The 22,373-nt window shown below is 37.4% G+C and overlaps 1 protein-coding gene across 1 annotated transcript; it reads left to right on the top strand.

Moving 5' to 3' along the window:
* The first annotated feature begins 12,391 nt into the window (after window positions 1–12,391).
* On the top strand, window positions 12,392–18,234 carry LOC123688617. The gene is made up of 3 exons (XM_045627218.1): window positions 12,392–12,640; window positions 15,867–16,029; window positions 17,428–18,234. The coding sequence occupies exons 1-3, from the start codon at window positions 12,454–12,456 to the stop codon at window positions 17,819–17,821; spliced, it is 744 nt and encodes a 247-aa protein (XP_045483174.1). The 5' UTR covers window positions 12,392–12,453; the 3' UTR covers window positions 17,822–18,234.
* Window positions 18,235–22,373: the final 4,139 nt, after the last annotated feature.

Genomic DNA, 22,373 nt, shown 5'->3' with positions numbered 1-22,373 from the left:
GCCTAATTTCACGTTTTGGACCTGTGAATTGGCCTCCAAGATCTTGTGATTTTAACCTTTCTGTGGGGCTATGTAAAGTCACTGGTCTATGCGGCTGAAGAGCGGCCTACAGCTCGTCATTCGATCAACCCCAGCCACTGTTCTTACAGCATTCTTCTGCTTCAAGAAGATCCTGCCAGCGTCTGTAGAAGCACCCCAAAGGATAATGCCGTATGTCATTCTTCCATGAAATTGAGCATGGTACACCATGAGAGCTTCTCTTTCTGTGAGTGAGTTTTTAATTTTCCTTATTGCGAACTGTGCTGTTGAGAGTTTTTTACTCAATTCATCTATGTGTTGAGCCCAACCTAGGTTTCCACTGATTGTCAAGCCGAGAAGGGATATACTTTCCTTGTTACTTCGCTTTGTAGTTATAAGTAGTTCTTTTGTTTTTTCAGTGTTGACTTTCATGCTGTTATTCTCGAACCAATCAACAGCACTCTCAATTGAATTTTTGGATTTTACTTTTAATAAACTTTCACTTTTTGCTCTATTGAGAAAAGATGCGTCATCTGCGTACAGTACTTCTTCATATGCTTCAACGTTGTGCACCAAGTCATCTATATAAATAACAAATAAAATGGGTCCAAGAACGGATCCCTGAGGTACTCCTAGGGCAATTTTCCTCTCAGAAGATCTCCTCCCATCAAGGTCCACGATTTGTGAACGATCACTTAAGTAAGATCTTAGCAGATTCAGTGCTGTCCCACGAATGCCATAATATTCCAGCTTGGTTATTAATTTGCTGTGATTGACGCAGTCGAATGCCTTACTCAAATCCATACAAGTTAACGCAACCTCCTCCGAACTGTCCAGTGCATCTATCATTATTTCAATGATTTGGACCAAGGCTGTGGTGGTAGATCTTTCTCGCCTGAAGCCATGTTGCTGCTTTGCAAGTAAAGAATTCTTCTCTAAAAACGAGAGCAATCTCGTTTTGATAAGAGACTCCAGGACTTTGGAAACAGCCGGCAAAATAGAAATAGGTCTATAATTATCGTAAATGTCCTGGTCGCCCTTCTTGTGAACAGGTATCACCCTTGCCAACTTCAACTCATCAGGAAAGTAGCCCTGCTCAAAACAGCCATTTATAAGATGCTCGAGTGGGTTCGCCAAACAATCAATTGTTTCCTTAAGAAGACTCACTGCAATTTAAAGTTCTATAGCTCTAAAAAAACACCCTTTACATAAATGATACCCGGGATATTGGCAATCCATACTCGAAATTTCAGCTTTCTAGGATTTCAAATACCGAAGTGATGAATGTTTAATTGAAAAAAAACCAATCAATTAGTCGAAAACCGCTAGAGATAGGAACAAGGAAGTTAATATATAAATAATCAAGAGGCTACAGTAAACCGAAGAAGAAATAATATACAGGGTGTTCTACTTGGAATATCAAAGTTGTTAGTACTTTTTGATGTAAGCGTCAACACTACAGCGCAGAAAATATTTTAGCTCGATAGAGCAGTGGTTCCTATCCAAGAAAACAAATATTCAATAAAATTTTAACTTTCATGGCCCACCCTGTATAATAACAATTCAAAGCTTCGTGCTGATAGCGTTTTTAGAACTATAGAAAACTCAAGAAGAAGACTCACTTTATGCACTTGTAGTTGTATCAATAAATATTTCTCCTTGGTTCTTGTTTTGAAAAACTAAAGAACTTCGAACACTTATTTTGTGTCAAGTTAAATTTAACACTTTATTGTTCAATAATGTGATGATATCTACGAAATAAACATCATCAACTGACGTTGATAAATGTTGACATTTTGCGACGTTAGCTGAAAAATTTATTTGTAAACAATCAAAAGCTACAAATAACTGACATCTGTAAGTATAATGTGTCCCATAAATCTAACGTGCCTTGTTCGGTTTTCCCACGGAATTTTCCCAGAAACAATTTCGATTGTGGTAACTTGGAGGTGTAACGGCATGTTTTTACTCAGCATTAGGTACTAATTACGCCAATTTTTCACGTCTAGTCTAATTGCCGATGATCGATATTTAAACATTGCTATTTAGCGTTACCTCGTCGCTTGTATTTATGCAAATATCGGTGCAATGAAAATCGCGGCAAATTTCAATTATTTTCATTGCGAATCTGACGTAATAACATGGATTGCGCGCTGTACCATCAAGGCCTACTACGTGTGTACAATTTACGCGCAATGTACCGGGTTTTTCACCATAATTTGACCTCCCCTTAACTTTGATTCTGAAAGAGGTACAAAAAAAATGTTTTCTACAAAAGTTTAACGAAATCGACTAGTGTTTTTTAAAATGATTTCACAAAACAAAATATATACAGGGTGGGCAACATATTGATTGCAACTTCATTTTTTAAAATGGAACACCCTGTATATTTTTCTATACATGTACGTACAACTTTGCTTCCGCTGTTTTTTTTTACCGGGTTATCAAGTCAAGAAGAAAATTGCCACCAGAGAAGCTTTGTCGACTCAATGAAGGAGATCATTTTAATTTTACCTGCAAAATTTCTAGTCAGAGAAGGGGGTTCAACATTCAAAAATATGTTACTATGGCACAATTGAGCTACCTGCTCCGAGTCTCTAAAGAGTTGTTCTTTTTTTTTCATTTCAAAGGACCCGAATGTACATAGGCGTATAACTTTGCTTCCGCCGTTTTTTTTCCGAAATTCAAGGCTTTATTGTGAAAAACTGGTTATGCATTTATGATACAAAGTATTGTCCATCGCTGACCACTACTTTCTCCCATCTTTCGGGGAGCGTACGAATCCCGCGTTGAAAAAACTGGTCATCTTTTGAAGCGATCCACGAATCGATGCAATTTTGCAGACGTTTGTCTTTCAATACTCGGCTCAAGCGCATTAATTGCGTTCGATAACGATCGCTTGTGATTGTTTCATTCGGTTTCAACAACTCATAATACACTACGCCTAGCTGGTCCCACCAAATACTGAACATGACCTTGGGACCGTGAATATTCGGTTAGGTCATCGACGTGGAAGCATGGCTGGGATATTCCCATGATTATCTGCGCTTGGGATTATCGTAATTAACCCATTTTTCGTTTCCAGTCACAATGCGATGCAGAAATCCCTTTCGTCTTGGTTTTGCAGGCAGCTGTTCACAAGCAAACAAACGCCGGTCAACATTTCTCGGCTTCAACTCGTACGACACCTAATTTCCTTGTTTCTGAATTATTTCAGTTTTGAAATGGCTTGTTCTGTTACTCCCAATAATCCTGCCAATTCTTGTTACGTTTGACACGAGTTTTGATCAAGTAATGCCTCCAATTCTGCATTTCCAAAATCCTTCTCTCTTTCACCGCCATTGAAGTGTTGAAACCACTCTCGGCACATTTTTCATTAATAGCGGTCTAACCATGGCTATTTGAGGGCATTCGATGAGTCTCAGTCGCAGATTTCTTCATATCAAAGCAGAAAATTAAAACCTCCCGCAAATGACGAGAATTTGGCTCGTAAGCTGGGATGTTTAATCGAGAATAAATTTATGATGCATACAAAAATCGACTGAAATTTCGATGGTATTATGTTTACGAATACCTAAGCTACACCATTTTTGTACCTAAGCAAAATATCAGTTTCTTTTCCAATGAGTTTCTTGAATTTGTTATTTTATAATCAAACAGCCAGAATCTCAATTTTTTCGTTTTTGTGGTAAGGGAAATATTGGTAATTTTTTTTTTTCGATACTTTTCTTGAATTTTCTCTGGATCTTGTAACGCGATCAACATGAAACTTTGCACGAAGCCTGAAAATGTTATTCTACATCCAAAAGCAAATTTTAGTTTGATATTATACCTATTATTATTCGGTTATCGTTTTGATGACCAGACAAAATTGAATTTGACCACGAATTCGTCATCAATAAGTCAAACCTTAGATTTTTGAGACTATTTCCGGCTCCAAATAAGAAATTACATACAATGTGATGAATTGAATCAGCAAACTGTTCAGGGAACGATAGCTATAAGCTCAATAACAAAATTGAAGATGCTCAAAAGTCAAGTATATGACAATTTTTAGAATAATGACTGAGCATATTTTTCATTTTGCCATCATTCATGAATCACCAAGCAAGACACATAGACCTATTCTATAGATCCTGATCGTGATTTCCACCTCATTCTGACGTTCGATGTCAAACACAGAATCACAAAGAACCCAACCGCCCATAGAAGAATTCCACAGAAACCTCCTGAACTGGGACAGGTTCCATTCGATCGGGAAAACGACCAATTAAACCCTGGAAAAGAATAAGATCACAATGGAATTAATTATGAATCAATCTCTCACGAGATTAAACTATCAGACGACGTGGAACGAATCAAGGACGTCAGATGAATACAGCCATCAATCACCCGTTGTCACTCTCTATTCATTTCTGTGCCTCTCGTGTTGTGTTCGAGCTGGTAATTTTCGTGTCAAAGCGAAATACACTGGTGAACTTTTATCCTGTGGAAAATGATTTCAATGTCGACCGCAGAGGTCCAGGTATAAGTTGGAATGTGCTTCACATCTCCTGACGGTCAGATCAGTGGGGCTCTGTGCGATCTATTTCCAAGAATACCAGACAAGTAACATGGGTTTCACAAGGATGCCATGACCACCCTAAAATTTTACCGACCACATATTAAGTTTCCGGGTATAGGTGGTTTGCACCTTAAAAGCTTGATCCGTTGAGCGACAGAATTTTTTATCGATTTATGAGAGTAATAAACATAGATAGAGGGAGCATATGTCATTTTCAGTAAGCAAATTTTGTCCCCAACATAAACTATCAAATTTGACATGAAGCGCGTAATTGAAAACATATCAGTGATAAGATATTTCACTCAATTCGCGAGTTTCTCCACAAAGAACGCACTTCTCATGTCCCATAGTTAATCAATGTTTCATTTAACTCAAAATATATTGAAATAAATACCTAAATATATCAGAAATTCAGAAAACAATCTTCAAGCGCGCCAAACTACGTGAAACAACCGATGACACTAGGAGAGCCAAAGTTGCCAAATCTTGGATTTCAGCAGGTAGATACAAAAAATAATAAATATTCTGCTTATTATAAATTCGACAATTAGGAAAAATATCGGATTCGAAATATTCAAATTTGCATATTCAATCGGGAATCACTCAAATAAATATATTTCATTCAATGTAATATACATTCATAACGATATAGTAAAATTGTGGATTGGAAAATATATCACAATCCGACAAAGTAATCTAACCATGTTGGAGACATGTAAAAATTGGGCATACTTCCTCTATCTATGTCAGGGGATTCCTGGTTATTTGCTATTCACTGAAATAAAATTTAGGCTTTCAATATTGTTTTCAAGATGTGAAGGGTTTTCCAAATAATTTTTTATTTCGATATAAAAAAAAATATTTTAAGAGAAATGAATGGATGTATTACAGAATCGTGTTTTGATTCTTGCGGAGTAGTTTCAAACGCGAGATAAACTGTTAAATCCTGAAACCATTAGGAGAAGGACTTCATAACAAAAATACATATAAATTGTTTATTAATTGTCATATCATCAACAATTAGAAATTTTACGATTTAAAGTTGAACATTGTTGATCCTTTGATGAATCTTCTCTTCTACGTACATTTCCATAATGAAAACAAGAAATGATAAATCGATTTCATAATTGTTAATAATAAAAGATAAAAACAAAATTTAAAAAAAAATATGACTGAAAAACTACTCAACAGATATAGTAGATTGCAAACCGTGTATGTTGGTGTAATATTACTCAATTGAAAAAAAAACTATATCCGCCATTCTCTCCGTTACTAATACTGCTCCAATTATGAAATTTAAATATGTATAAGCTTGGAATTAACAAGTGAAGTAAATAGCTCGATATTTATCTGCGTTTGTACCGTGAAGGTTCATATGTTTAGTTCTAGAATAAAAATCACTGTAAATTTCACACAACTGTTTATTATTTCATGCTGAATAGTTTGAGATCTGAATTTCAATTTGCGGGTTTTAAACCATTGTAAGGATAATAAAAGTTTGAAACTATTGATACAAAAAAGCTTGAGTCTTTATTTTAACAAAAAAGTCATATTATGGAAGTAACGGGTGTTTGTTTTCGAGGTATATAACTTTAAGTTGGCATTACTGTTCAAGATGGCAACCGATTTAACAGCTGTCAAGTGATTTTTTTTCAGTTTGGTTTGGCAATTCATCATGAATAGACTCACGCCTGAACAACGCTTGTAAATAGTGCAATTTTATTTCGAAAATAATGGTTATGTGCGGAATACGTATCGCGCACTACGTCCATTAGCGATGAAGCGCACTTCTGGTTGAATGGCTACGTCAACAAACAAAACTGCCGCATTTGGAGTGAAGCCAATCCTCAAGTGTATGTCGAAACACCGTTACATAAAAAAAACTGACTGTTTGGTGGAATGGTTGGTCCGTACTTCTTCAAAAACGATGATGGCCAGAACGTTACAGTCAATGGTGATCGGTATAGAGCCATGATTATTAACTTTTTCATTCCTGAATTGAACAACCATGATGTCCAGGAGCTGTGGTTCCAACAAGACGGCGCAACATGTCACACAGCTCGATTTATTGAAAGACACGTTTGGTGACTGCCTAATTTCACGTTTTGGACCTGTGGATTGGCCTCCAAGATCTTGTGATTTAACATCGCTAGACTACTTTCTGTGGGGCTATGTGAAGTCATTGGTCTATGCGGATAAGCCACAAACCCTTGACCATTTGGAAGACAACATTCGCCGTGTTATTGCCGATATACGGGCACAAATGTTGGAAAAAGTCATCGAAAATTGGACGTCCAGATTGGATTACATCCGAGCCCGCCGTGGCGGTCATATGCCAGAAATCATATTTAAAATGTAATGCCACAAGATTATCTTACGGATAAATAAAATTTATGTCAATCGAATAATCCATCGTCGTTTTATTGCAATTTAAAATTCTATAGCTCCAAAAAAAACACCCTTCATATGTAATATATAATTATACAAATATAACAATTGTTATTTACATAATAAAAGAGTGAAACTTAGAATAATCATCGCTAGAATCAATAATCATCGGATATAATTAGAAATCCATGTTCTGGAATAAGTTGAAATATTTCACAAAATTAAAAAAATTCTGTAAGAATTTGCACGGTTTCCGATCTCAAGAGCAAACAACGTGCACCCGCCAATTATTTGGTGGGAATGTGTTGGTTTCTTACATTGTTTCCTAGAATGCGATTCTGGCATACACTGCACTCCATAATCTCACATATATTGATGAGATTGTGACAGTTATTGTAAGCAGAAGGGTCCATACAGGATTCCACCATTAGAAAACCTACGAAAGAAATTCGATATATTCTGCTCTTTTTCTGTTTCCTAGCTATTCAGATGGGGTACAAAATCGCTCTTTTGCACTTCCGGTCTAAAATCTATTATTTGACTCAAGTAGGTTATGGAAACATTTTAAGGGGTTGTAATTATTGGTATTCATGCGATTTTCTGTATATTTCCTATAGGTACATGGTGTTCTTGAATTTGAGGTACATACAAATGAAAATGAGAGATTCCTCGGATAATATTGAGAAAAAACTCCTATAAAAATGGGCCTGATAATGATTTGTTTTCGAGATACAAGGTTTTTGTTGTTCCACTTTTTTGTGATAATTATCGATATACATATCCGGAAAATGAGCACCAAAACCTATAATTAATTTATTCATTATAGCTCACTCATTGGATTTTTATGATAATTTGAAATTTCAATGGATTTCGAAAAGAATACAAAATTACAAAATCACAATAAATCAAAAAATTTTTTGTACTAGATCAAAGTTTCTGCCATAGGAGTAAGATCGATTTCTTCGTATCACTTTTTCCACCTGTTTCAGTAAAAGCGCCAGGTTTTTTTCGCACGGATTGAAGAAGCGCCCAAAAGCTTCTCTCATTTTATCATTCCGTGCCAAATACTTCGGCCTCTCGTGCGTTACATCCAAGCCCAACTGAATCGGATTTTTAATTTTTTTGTATTATTTTTGTCACGTTTTCCGTACGGAGTACTGAAGTTTTTCGCACGTTTTTTTCGTTCCTTGCCAATTAATCTGGCATCTTGTAGGTTAAATAAAAGCCCAACTGAAGCGAATGTCTACCATAAGAATAAGTTCGATTTTATCGTATCACTTTTACCACCTATGAGTGTCGAGTTTTTTCGTACGAGTTTTAAGCGCTCGTTCTTCGAATCGAATACATGAATTGAAGGAGCCCAGAAAAGCTTCTGTCATTTTTTCATCCCGCGCCAATACTTTGGCTTCTAGTGCGTTTTTTCCGTACGGATTCCTCGTTTTAATTGCACGTTTTTGTTTTACCCGGTAAACTTAACTGACTCTCAAAGTTTTTTCGTAAGGGTTCCTCCACTTCTTTTCGCACGATTCTTTCATTCCTCGTATCGATATAAGGAATTCTTGTTGCCGGTAACGGGAAAACCTATACCTTCAACATGGTAGTTACATTCTTTCGTATAATTTTTTTACACCCGCATTTTTTTCGCCTTTTTTTTTCGTTCGATTAATCTGTCCTCTTGTAGGTTGAATAAAAACCCAACTGAAGTGAATTTCTACCATAAGAATAAGTTCGATTTTAGTGTATCACTTTTTCCACCTGTTTCAGTATGAGTGCCGAATTTTTTCGCACAGTTTTTGAGCGCTCATTCTCCGAAACGATTACATGAATTGAAAGAGCGCACAAAAGCTTATGTCATTTTTTCATCCCGCGTCAATTACTTCAACTTCTTGTGAGTTACATCAACCCTCAACTGAACGAAGTAAGTGCGATTTTTTCGTACGGATTCCTCGTTTTTTTCGCACGTTTTTGTTTAAGTATGAGTGCTGAGTTTTTTCGCACGGTTTTTGAGCGCTTGTTCTCCGAATCAAGTACATGAATGGAAGGAGCCGTCAAAAGCTTCTGTTATTTTTTCATCTCACGCCAATTACTTTGGCTTCTTGTGCGTTACATGAAGCCCTAACTGAACTGAACCCTGAATGAGTGCGATTTTTCCGTACGGATTTCTCGTTTTTTTGCACGTTTTTGTTTTACCCGGTAAACTTAACTTTGACTTATAAGTTTTTTCGTAAGGGTTCCTCCACATTCTTTCGAACGATCCTTTCATATCACGTTGATATATAATAACTTCTTGTTGTCGGTAACATGAAAACCTAAATGAAACGAACCTTTAGCATGAGAGTTAAATTGTCTCACAAATGCAATTTTTTTTGCACGTTTTTCTCGTTCCACGACAATTAATCTGGCTTCTTGTAGGGCTACATGGAAGCCCAACTACTTCCAATACTTCAGCCTCTCGTGCGTTACATCCAAGCTCAACTGAAAACGATTTCTTAATTTTTTCGTAACATTTTAGCCACCTTTTCCTTATGAAGTGCTGAATTTTTTCGCACGTTTTTTTCGTTCCACGCCAATTAATCTGGTTTCTTGAAGGTTAAATAAAATCCCAACTGAAATGAATTTCTTCCATCAGAATAAGTTCGATTTTATCGAATCACTGTTTCCACCTGCGTTTGAGTTTGAGTGCCGAGTTTTTTCGTACGGTTTTTGAGTGCTCCGAATCGAGTACATGAATTGAAGCTTCTATCATTACTGTGGCTTCTTGTGTGTTACATCAACACCTTACAGAATGGAGTAAGTGCGATTTTTCCGCACGGTTTCCCCGTTTTTTTCGCACGTTTCTCCCGTATCACCCAATTTTTCAGTTTTTTAGAGTTTTTCTCTCCGTTTTCGGAAAAAAAAACTCGTGAAACAGTCGCCGCAAGGCCGCCGAAACGAAAAGCGGAGTACAACGACTCCGTCAAGCCGTCGTTCCTCGAACTTTCGTGATAACGTCCGAGTGGCGAACGGAATAATCAAGCAAGCGGTCCGCGTCGAACGGCGACAAGCGGGGGACGGACGGGTCGAAGTGGGCCTCGGTGGCGACGGCGAGAATGCGGCGTTGCCGGGTTGTATAGCGGTCATCGGCGGACCGTGACGGCGGAACCGCCGCCGAGGGTGGGAAATAGGAAGGAATAGGTGAGGGTGGTACGGGTAGGTTGTATTTTGGGGTGAAATTGAAAGAATTTTTGGACCGTAGATGGTTAGGTACAGGAAAAGTTGAATATTTTATGAGGGTTTGTTTTATCTGGTTTGTTTCCGATTCTTTTCATTTAAGGGATGCGAAATAATTCGAAAAAAAATGAGGGAAGTAGGTACTGCCGTTGAGCTTTTGAAAGCTCTTCATTACTGTGCCAATTGAACACTTGGAGACCACGGAATTGTATTTAAGTGTACAGGCTGTTTCTAAATTGGAGGTAGAAAAGAAAATGAGAAATTTCTTGGATAATTTAAAGAAAGAAAGAGAGAGTGAATTTGTCACGAATAAGTCCACAGCCAACTAAAATGCATTCAATACGCATTTCTCTATAGTTTAAGCCCAAATTAACAATAGAATAACCAATAAAACACATTTTCTCTTGAAAATTCGACATTATTCATCAGCATAGTCACCTTCAGGATATGGAGACATGGAAGCGGTTGAAAGGGACCTATGTCCAGGAGTGGACGAATGCAGGTTGAAGAAGAAGAAAAAGAAGATAGTCAGCTTCAGGGGTGATATGTACTCCAACACTACTTTAACTTTCAAGTCCTTTTCTTTAGAAAGATGTGTCTTTATATATACGACAACGTCAAGGTCGAAACGGCTTCGAAGCTACGATTGACGGCCAGGAAGGTTTTGGTGTCTGTTTGGTGGGATTGTTAGGGAATTATATAACATGAGCTGCTCCCCCACGGCACAACTGTTAACTCAGAACTGTACTGTTAACAATTGAACCATTTGAAGAAAGCAATCGCTCAGAAGCGACCAGCTTTGATCAATAAGAGAGGAATTGTGTTCTATCAGGACAACGCCAGGCTACACACATCGATAGTGACTCGCCAGAAGCTCCGGGAGCTTGTTTGGGAGGTTTTTATGCATCCACTTTATAGGCCGGTTCCTGTCCTTGTGAAAATCGACTGTCTCCATTTTTTGCCAATAGGGACCAGAGAGAGGCATAATGATATAACCTTTAAAATAGCAACAAGTTATGAACAAAACGGCGTATATTTGACATTAATCGGATCATTCTAACCATGGTTATTAAAGCCTTGTTTTTTATACAGAAATCATGAATTTTTTTACTACACCTTTTATTTATTCAGGGCTGGCAATGACAACATGTGTTGTTATTGCTAAGGTCTGAAAACATTTGACATTTGAGTGTTACTAGTTCCGAATGCAAAATCGTAGGAATTTTTTATATGTTGAATGTGTTAACATTTAAAATAATTCGAAAACGGAGGTAGTGTTGTTTTTCATCTTTGTGAAGAACATAATGATTTTATCCCTCTCTCAATGAGGATAATAGAGAATTTTTTTTATATTGTTTGGGCTGCCATCTGTTATTTATTATACAGGAGGCTTAGCAAAGATGATTTGGAGATTTGATTGCAGGGAATGTTGACAAACACAGGGGAGGGGAGCAACCTTATATTGTTTTTAAGAATTAAGGATGAAATAGTAAAAGGCGGCCAGTAAACTAGGCCGAATTTTTGCCCCCTAAATGAGCTCTATTAGTGATGACGTCACACACCGCCATTTTAGTTCTCCTGTCAGTGTTCGGAATCCAAACAAACAAATTGTCATTCAAATTAGTACGTTGTCGTTCAAGAAATTGGCTTATTTTCATAAATAAGAGTATTTAAGGAACGATTTTACTATTAATTGATAGACAGAAGGAACGAGATTAATGCCAGTAAGTTCGAACTTGAAGTTCAACTAATAAACACGGCTTTTTACATAATCTGGGGAATGATACAGGATTCAAACTTACTGGTATTAACTTCGTTCCTTCTGTCTATCAATTAATACCGAAATCGTTCCTCAAATACTCTTATTTATGAAAATAAGCCGATACCTTCAACGACACCGTACTAATTTGAATGACAATTTGTTTGTTTGGATTCCGAACACTGACAGGAGAACCAAAAATGGCGGTGTGTGACGTCACACTAATAGAGCGTTTGAGGTACCTGAAAAGGTCACTGCACTCTTCTATCCCTGATGCAGGCCCTGTATTTATTTTTAGACCATTGAATTGCCTTAAAAACGCTTAAAAAGAACCTGTACCACTTCGCCTCAACCTGTCCACCATTTCCCCCAAACCCCGGTAATTCCGCCCGAACCGGCAACGTCGCCCTTCGTATCGGAACGCGGCCCCGACGTACCGTGTCGCTTGGTGCGTTCGAGCGGAGCCTCACGACACATCGCAGAGCAGTCCACGCGACGGCATCGGCTCGTTAAAATGTACAAATGCGTCAAGAGCATCGACCCGGCCCTCTTGATCGAGGAAGTCAAGAAGAGACAGCTTCTCTATGACAGCAGAGCGGGCGTTGTGTGCTCGGAACGTAGACGCAGCTCGTGGTACGAGATTTGCGAAATTTTCATACAGAACTTCCGGTTCATGTCGAGGGTGGAGAAGGAGAACATATGTGAGTAGATTTGGGGGTTATGGGTGGACGCGGACGTTGGGATTTGAATGACGCGCATGCGCGCGGGTGGTACCAGTGTTCCCAACTGCTGGAAATTTTTCCGTTTTAGGGAATTTCATTTGGCGCCCCAAGTGGGGTTTTTCTTATTGAGGGAATTTTTCAGATGATATCATATTTTAGGAGGGGTTTATTCTCTTTAAGCGGTCAGTCTGAAAATAAGTACTATTGATTTTTAAGAGGTTTTCATTATTATTCATTTTAAAGAGTGCTTCTTTGCGAAAAGTCCTTATTTATTAATTTTTCTCGGAATGAAAAAGAAATTAGAGGATTTTTATTATTGGGGATAAGGTAGATATAGATGAGTAGATATAACTTTTCTTGTTTTATGAATTTTCACATAAAAATATTATACAAAAGGAGTTGTTTAAGGCTGGAAATCCGGTTTTCATAAAATTAAAAATAAAGACTTAAAAACGTGCATTTGGTAGAAAAAGAATGTAAATCAGAGGAACGTTTGAAATTGCTTCACTCATCCTGAAAAGTGGCGGGATTTCAAAAACGCTGAGGGGAGAAGAGTAGTTAAACTTTGACAGATCACGAGAATGTCACGTGGTATGAATCCCTCTTAATAGAGATGTATAAAATTCCTGGTACTTATTTGGTATATTTATTCAGATTTTGTTTCACATTTTCTAGTCAACTACTTATACATATAGTTCAGTTGTTTTCTTTATTCCTGTAATGTTGATTTCCCGAATTCGACCTCATTTATTTAATTCTTTGTAAATTTCAACAATTTAATTTATTTTGGTTTTTGTCTTATTGAAAAAACACAAAAGGTATGTTCGTTGTTTTGTTTATAAGGGTGCTGATAAATACATCGAATGGGGGATTTTTTAGCATCCATTCAGGGAGTTTTCATTTCAATAGGTTGAGAACACCAGTTGGTACTTGTGGTTGGGTTGTGTTGGTTACTTTAAGTCGCTTAAAATATGTATAAGTCGGTTTTTGGTCGATAACATTGCGTCTTGATTTTTTGATTCGATATTTGCGTCATTTTAAACAGAGAAACAATAAATTCACTCCGATACTGAAATTGGTGGTACTTATCATTGCACATTCTGTTTTGAAAACTTAGTTCTTCTTATTCTATGGCAAATACATTCATTCTGCCTCACCTTGTAGCTTGTAGAACAAAATAGTGTGAGAATATCTCAGTTTCACATAGATTTTAATGGTTATATTTCAATATTATATGTTGGTATTTATCTATTTATCTGTTCATTTGTGATACAAAAAAAGAGTTCTGCCAACCAACATTTTTCACTACAAAATCGCTGAACGATATCTTTGGAACCAATTTATTAATTTGAATAAAAATTCAGTGAACTAGAGAGAATAATGTGTAAAACTCGTAGAGAAGGCCCATTCAGAAACTCGATCATTCAAAAATTTTGATAGATACCAATTTCAATCATCATTTTCAGGAACAATCCCAATTTAGTCTATTCTCGTTGAAATTTATCAATCAATGATAATATTTTTCTTGGAGTTTCTCATATGTTTCCCCAACATCTGAAATGAATTTGGGATTATACGAATATTGATTGTACTGAAATACAAAATAAGGTCAAGGGTCGCTGATGTGGACCTACTATGCAGTTACACGTTGCACGAACTCCTTTCCAATACAACTCAAAGAAATCTTGAATGAAAGAATTACATATACCTATGATGTGAAGTCAGGAGTTTTTAAACGCTAGTTGGTTCGACCACTTATACCGAAAATCAGTCTTGAAAATTATAAATATCTTATACTTAATTCTGCTCTCCACTGCAATTCTACATCAAAAGTATTTTGACTTTATCAATAATCGATATCTCTAAAACGGTAATTAATTTCTAAGATCTGTTATGATTATCACATAAACCATTGATATTACTGAAAAAAAAAAAGTAACAGAATTTTTTGAATATCTCGAATAGAACATTTTTCGAGAATGAATCAATATAACGGGTGTTTTTTTTCGAGGTATATAACTGTAAGTTGGCATTACTGTTCAAGATGCCAACCGATTTAGCAGCTGTCAAGTTTTATTCTCAGTTTGGTTTGGCAATTCATCATGAATAGACTCACGCCTGAACAACACTTGCAAATAGTGCAATTTTATTTCGAAAATAATGGTTCTGTGCGGAATACGAATCGCGCACTACGTCCATTTTATTTTGTTTAGCGATGAAGCACACTTCTGGTTGAATGGCTACGTCAACAAACAAAACTGCCGCATTTGGAGTGAAGCTAATCCTCAAGTGTATGTCGAAACACCGTTACATCCAGAAAAACTGACTGTTAGGTGCGCTTTATGGGCTGATGGAATCATTGGTCCGTACTTCTTCAAAAACGATGATGGCCAGAACGTTACAGTATAGAGCCATGAGTACTAACTTTTTCATTCCTGAATTGAACAACCGTGATGTCCAGGAGCTGTGGTTCCAACAAGACGGCGCAACATTTCACACAGCTCGTGCCACAATCGATTTATTGAAAGACACGTTTGGTGACCGCCTAATTTCACGTTTTGGACCTGTGAATTGGCCTCCAAGATCTTGTGATTTAACACCGCTAGACTATTTTCTGTGGGGCTATGTGAAGTCATTGGTCTATGCGGATAAGCCACAAACCCTTGACCATTTGGAAGACAACATTCGCCGTGTTATTGCCGATATACGGCTACAAATGTTTGAAAAAGTCATCGAAAATTGGACGTCCTGATTGGACTACATCCGAGCCAGCCTTGGCGGTCATATGCCAGAAATCATATTTAAAATGTAATGCCACAAGATTATCTTGCGGATAAATAAATTTCATGTCAATCGAATTGTCCATCGTTGTTTTATTGCAATTTAAAGTTCTATAGCTCTAAAAAAACACCCTTTAGTTGTATATAAGTTATTTCAAAATACATAATAAATCTTTTTGTCTTTCTTGAACTCAAAAGAAACCTCATTCAGGACAGAATGAATCTATCCCCTTGGTTCTTAAAAAATTACATTATCTCACCGAAAAGACCACGGTGTCTCTTTCCAAACAGGACATGCTGTACAATCTTACCCCTTTATTCCGCTGGAACAGAATGATTTATGTGACATGTTAACATTTTACAGGGCTGACGTCAAGTTTGGATGAATGACCTTTTATAACTTCAAATGATATGTATATTTTCAGGCCGGGAAATGCAGTCTAGATGGAAAGCCTTGAGGGACAGTTACAGAAGAACGATGAGATTGGAGGAGCGAGATAAGCGACTCGGGTTGAATCCAAGTCGGAGGACCAAATATTACTATTTCGACCAACTTAGCTTTCTGGCAGAGCACTGTGGACCGAAGGGGTTAGTCAATTTTTTTCTAGAATGAAGAACAGTGTATTTTTTTTAGCAGTTTTTGGGGAGACAAATGATTATTATCGTAAACGTCGAAAATTGTCGACTTCGTTCATGTCAGTTTCTCATGCTTGATTTCACATACACTGCGCAAAAAAATTAACGCACATTATGGAAATCTCAAATTTATTCTACAACTGAAGGTGTTCTCAATGATAATTATGCATGCATATGTTATCCACTTTCAACGTTTTTCTTCAATACAGATATTTTTCCCAGCAGGAATAAAAAAAGATGAGATTATCAGATTTTGAATGTATTGGCTCCATTCTGAAATCAGCTGTTCTCGATCAATTCTAGTGATCAATAGTTTTTCTTTCGTATGATTTTCTACACTCGATCGCTATGCAACGCGAACCACGCAATTTGACCCAGGAGGAATGTGCCCAAGTGGTAGTTTTGCGAGAAGAAGGGTGGACATACACAAGAATTGCAGAAAGGTTTGGAGTTTCCCAAACAAGTGTGTCCAGAATGTTGCAGCGATTCAGGGAGACAGGTATGAATGTCCGAAGACCAGGACAGGGTAGACCACGAGTAACAACTGCCATTCAAGAACGTTTTGAGAGTTTCTTCGTTGAGACAACGTTTTGCAACCGCTCGCCTCCTTCAAAATCAGCTTGAGCAAACTCATGGAGTGCAAATTAGCACTCAGACAATAAAAAATCGCCTCAGAGAATATGATTTAAGGCCTCGTGCGTCGTGGCAAGAGGCCCAGCTCTTACCCCAGCCCATCGAAGGGCGCGTTTGGATTTTGCGAGAGAGCATATCCATTGGGAAGATGGCATTAGTCCCCCTTGACCTATCCATTTATTTGGGAATTTTCATTGAACCAAGCAGCTTCTTGCCCCCCTCTGTGTGCTGGTCCACTTATTATACCACATAATTCTAACCATATCGAGCTCTATATCATCAATGAAGTTAAAAAGATTGTGCTCAAAGGAATTTTGATACAAATCTATATTCTAACGATCTTTTATAACATCTAGTGGCGTCAAATCACTTTTGAAAATCCTACCCGAAAGTTTGATACTAAAATATTTCTGAAATGGTCTTAGTCTAATGGCTTATGAGTTTTGTAGTGCCCATACAATGTTCTTTATGATTGTTGATGATGTTGTTTTTAGTAAAATAAGCCCACATGACAAGCGAAATAAATCTATTATTTTGGTGCAACTTCGGCATTGCCTTGGTGAAAGAAATTCAATTTAATTATTCAGGGACAAATTCAGAACCCTGAGGAACACCAGAAATAAACTGAATAGCAGTTAACTATTAAATATAAAATTTCTATTCTCTGAATCTAGAACTCCTTTTAGCTTTAAATGATACATGGCAACAATTTTTCAGGGGTAAATACAAGCAAGAAGAAGATAACTCTGACCACCAAGACTCCAACGGTTCAGCTACCATGGACTCAGAAGACCCCAACACTTACATGCAATACCATTACTTACCAGTGGAGGCTCAGGTAGATACTTCCTTGGATGAACCTACATCTAAGAGAGTTAAGACAGAAGAGACTCCGTTAGTATTGTCAGAACGCATGGTAAGAGTTCTGGAGGACTTGACGGATATCAAGAAGAAGGAGCACGAGGATAATGCCATGGGCAACAAGCACTTCTTGCTGTCCTTGCTGCCTTTCATGGAGGAGCTTTCCAACGAGGATAACCTGCAAGTAAGGGTTCATTTCATGAATGTTTTGCAGACTTATAGGAAGGCGACTGTTAAGAAGGAAGACTGATATTGGCGCTTTTGTGGGTCCAAAAAGTATACCTATATTTTATTAATTGAATTCGCTAAGCGAGTGGGTATCTTGAGTTATGTTTTAATGGTGGCGTCACCTCTTATTTTTTGTATAATAGTCTTTTTGGATCTTCTTTTCACTTAAGAGTATGTAAGGATACGTTTTTAAATTACAATTTCCATTATTGTACTGTAGATACGAGTTATATTTTTATACGAAGTTGATTAGATGAGTTATTGTTAAAAAATTGCGATAATAAAAATGCATTCCTAAAGGTTCAGTCCTAGATATTTTCTCTTGACAAATGTTAAGTTTCATTATTAACTTTTGATTAACAAGTAATATGAAATTGAGATAATGTTGATAAAATGAGTGATACTAGACTATTTTCAATAAATTTGTATGAAATGAATTTGATGTCTCATTTGAAGCTCTAGATCCCAAATGATATCTGCAGATTTTTCTTAATGGATTTCCTATCCTACATTGAAAAACCTGTATGAGATTTTATCCTGTCATCTTGTAAGTCAAATAGGACGTATTTTTGATCAGGAATGCTTTATTGACAGAGTAAGTGTTGAATTGAAATTATTGTTCTTTATTTTCGATTGAATCGAAAATCATTGAGAAATTCCATTATCCTAGAGCTTTTGGAAGCAAAAAAATAGCCTACTCTGCATTTTTTGAAAAAAAAAAAGAGCTCCCCAATCAAATTTTTGCTGGCCTCCCTGAAATATCACATGAGCAAAACAACAACAACGAGGGAAAAAAAGAAATTATTTTCTGATAAGTAAGGTCTTATTAAACCACCAATCTTTTCAACAATCATTCTTGGATTCTTGGACGTAGCCTCTGGGGTGAATGATAATTAAAATGGTGGTGAAGATAATTTTTCGATGGGAATCCGGATCATTTTGATGCATTTCAAAAATCCAATCAGCAAGGATAAGACATTGCTGGTGAAACACTGGCTTGAGTGCTTGTGTTAACTGAATTTAAGCCTTAAGTATTTATGCAAAATACGGTGTAATATCGTTTTTGGAATACCTAATTACAAAGATTGACGATGAATCGAAAAACCTGGGTTCTCGTCAACATTACAGGCTATAGCAGCAATATTGTCAGTTATTTTTAAGTGACTCTCATGATTTCGATTTTGCATATCACCTTCTTGTTCCAACAGCTCACTATTTCACTATTTCCGACGACCCAAAAGTGCTTTAGTTTAGCGAACTGTGATAACGAAATTGTCACCATTTTTGTAGTGAATTTGAACATTTTAAATGCATTTTTGAAGCGTGTATCGTTCCATTTCAAGTAACAAGTAATGACGTAGTTTTCACTTGTTAAATGTCAAAAGATCACAGCTTCAAAAGTAACAGCTGCCCAGATACCGACCTATTAAAAAATAAATTAAAATTAAACCTGTTATTGGAAAACCCTCTATTTCTATAATTCTTATTAATCAACGACGTTTGCAATAGATGACTGTAGCGGTAAGTGGTAGTTGAAATAAATAGATCAAAAATGTCGTACAATGAGCTTAGGTATTTGTAAACATGACGCCATCGAAATATTAGTCGATTTGCCAAATTCTCGTAATTTGCGGGAGGTTTTAATTTTCTGCTTAAATATGAAGAAATCTGCTGCTGAGGCTCATCGAATGCTCTCAAATACCTAAGGTGAGGCTGGTAATAGTAAAAAAACGTGTCGAGTGTAGTTTCAACGCTTCAAGAATGGTGATTTTGACGTCAAATACCAGCATGGTGGTAGAAGAGTAAAGATCTTCGAAGATGCAGAATTGGAGGCATTACCTAATCAAGACTCGTGTCCAACGCAACAAAGATTGGCAGGGTCATCGGGAGTGGCGCAACAAGCCATTCCAAAACGTCTGAAAGTCATGAGATGATTCAGGAACAAGTAAATTTGGTAACGTACGAGTTGAAGCCGGGAGATGTTGAACGGCGTTTGTTTGCTTGTGAACAGCTGCTTACAAGGTAAAGATGGAAGGGATATCTGCATAGCATTGTGACTGGAGACAAAAAAAGGGTTCATTACGATAATCTCCAGTTCAGAAAATCATGGGGATATCCCAGCCATGCTTCCACGTCTACAACCAAACCGAATACTCACGGTTCCAAGGTCAAGCTTAGAATTTGGTGGGACCAGCTCGCCGTAGTGTATTATGAGTTGTTAAAACCGACTGAAACAATCACAGGCAACCGTTATCGAACGCAATTAATGCGTTTGGGCAGAGCATTGAAAGACAAACGGCCGCAATACAATGAGAGACATGATAAAGTGATTTTACAGCATGACAATGCTCGACCCCATGTTGCGAAAGTTGGCAAGACATACTTGGAAACGTTGAAATGGGAAGTCCTACCCCACCCGATGTATTCTCCAAACGTTGCTCCCTCAAACTATCACTTGTTTCGATCAATGTTGGCTGACCAGCACTTCCGGTCTGACAAAGAAGTAAGAAATTTTATTGATTCGTGGATCGCTTCAAAAGATGATCAGCTTTTTCAACGCGGGATTCGTACGCTGCCCGAAAGATGGAAGAAAGTTTTGGCCAGCTATGGATAATACTTTGAATCATGAATGTATAACCAGATTTTCACAATAAAGTCTCGAATTCTGAAAAAAAAGGGAGGAATCAAAGTTGCACACCTATGTAATACATCTTTTTTTTCCAATCAAGTTTTTTCACTTTATCTCCGACATATACTATACATGTAAAGGTCTTGAAGAATCAATAAATTATTAATAATATCATTATAAAATCGCCAAAGCGTGGGACCTGACCTTTCGCAAAACTTCAAGTTTCATCATTAAAAACAACTCAACGATCAGATTTTCACCTAAATTTTCCCACACACATACTCAAAACGGTCTCCCCCCTTTAGAAACCGTACACAAAGAACGGTTACCACGCAACGCGATCCATAATTTATTTGGAAAAATCTTATTTATTAAAAAAGGTAAATTTAAAATGTTTCGTTCCTTGATTCGGACGATACGCCAACTACTTGCTTGGACTCTGCAGTCGGCCAGCCATGTAGCCGACATATTCGCGTGCGTCCCACATTCGGAATCAAGTTGGCCGACTGCACCACGCTGGTGTCTCTTAGAGCGGACCAGCCCGTTAAGAGACGGTCTGCCGCTCGGTGACCCCCCTTAAGTTGTCTGGTCCGCCATCTGCCAGCTATGGCATGCTACAGGCAAAGGAACCCTAGGCAATATATAATAGTAGCTTTGCGTTCATGGGATGTTTTCCCATCTACGAGTGTAGATTTCGTATTCAGGAACGTAGACGCTGTTATGAATATTAAGAAGGCTGGGAAGGAATGGCGAACGGACGGTTATGGTGAAATGTGAGAATTTCTAGATTGACCTTGGGTTTTTCTGGAGGGAATGTTCACGTGTTGTAGCTGGCAAGTTGTTGGATCAGATCTACAGGTCTAGGGATGCCTGAGAAAAAAAATTAGTTTGGGCTTCACATAGGTGACACTTATGGCAATGTTTTTCGAAGGCTGATCAAAGATAAGCTAACATAGATATATAGATTTAGTAGAATAACATATTAATTACACAGGCGCGGATCCAGGCACCACTTTTGGGGGGGGAACTTTCAGATACTCAAAATAATGTGGATCCCAGACACTTCCGCCATTTTCGGACGTCATTTTTTTTGCCGTTCACTGATATGGGTTTTCACAAAATGTAATGAAGGTGAAATTCTTGATGATCTTGTAATTATTCGAGCCTTAGTATGTCAAATTCTAGGAGGGCCGGCAACATTTAAGAGGTGCCCGGGCCATTTGGGGGGGGAACGTTCCCCCAGTTCCCCCCCCCGTGGATCCGCGCCTGTAATTACATCAGGTCACACGAAATATACTGTTGGTGGGTTTTCTTGTAGGATTTTTTTTACGTTACAATTGCCCATGAGACTCTAAAGACTAATTTCTAGGGGTGGTTTGGCTTATTTGGCAACAAAACTCCTACCCAGGTTTTTACAAAGTCAATAAAATTAAAATATACAATGATCGATCCTTTTCACTCTAAACAAATAATGAAATAGAAACTTAACTTAAATCGGTTTTAAATGAGTTAATCTGCTATTAGGATGGAACCTCTTCTGTAAATTATCTTTAGCCTTCTGAACACCAGATCTTATCAGGAAGCTATAGTACTCCAATCCCCATTCAACGAAGTTGGTGTGATAATGCCAGGTATTACGCAGGTATTCTTTCAGATTCAGGAAGTAAAGTGGTTTAACATAGGTACTATTCCAAATTCTGTATCTCAAGGAAGTACTTCTTGATATTTTTCAATCCCAAGGAAGGTTTCTGTTGTTCCAATTCCACGGGAGGTGCTTTGAGAAAATGAGCAACGATATTAGAATATGTTAACTGAATTTACAACTCCTTCTCGGATTTCTAACCAAGAAATTACAAAGAAATCATTACATTTATTATCAAATAAACCTGAGAAATTGTTTGACACAAAAAGAATCCTACCAAACCTGAAATACGTTTCGACAAGA

Source organism: Harmonia axyridis, chromosome 1, assembly GCF_914767665.1.
Source record: "Harmonia axyridis chromosome 1, icHarAxyr1.1, whole genome shotgun sequence".
Taxonomy (NCBI): domain Eukaryota; kingdom Metazoa; phylum Arthropoda; class Insecta; order Coleoptera; family Coccinellidae; genus Harmonia; species Harmonia axyridis.
Note: the sequence above shows the minus strand (reverse complement) of the source record. Positions and strands in the feature narration are given on the sequence as shown.

What these genes read in the sequence shown, in the direction of transcription:
- LOC123688617 (XM_045627218.1), top strand. Translation starts at nt 12,454, where the DNA reads ATGTACAAATGCGTCAAGAGCATCGACCCGGCCCTCTTGATCGAGGAA. An exon ending in GGTGGAGAAGGAGAACATAT is followed by an intron (nt 12,641 to 15,866) that starts GTGAGTAGATTT and finishes GTATATTTTCAG; the next exon opens with GCCGGGAAATGCAGTCTAGA. An exon ending in GAGCACTGTGGACCGAAGGG is followed by an intron (nt 16,030 to 17,427) that starts GTTAGTCAATTT and finishes ACAATTTTTCAG; the next exon opens with GGGTAAATACAAGCAAGAAG.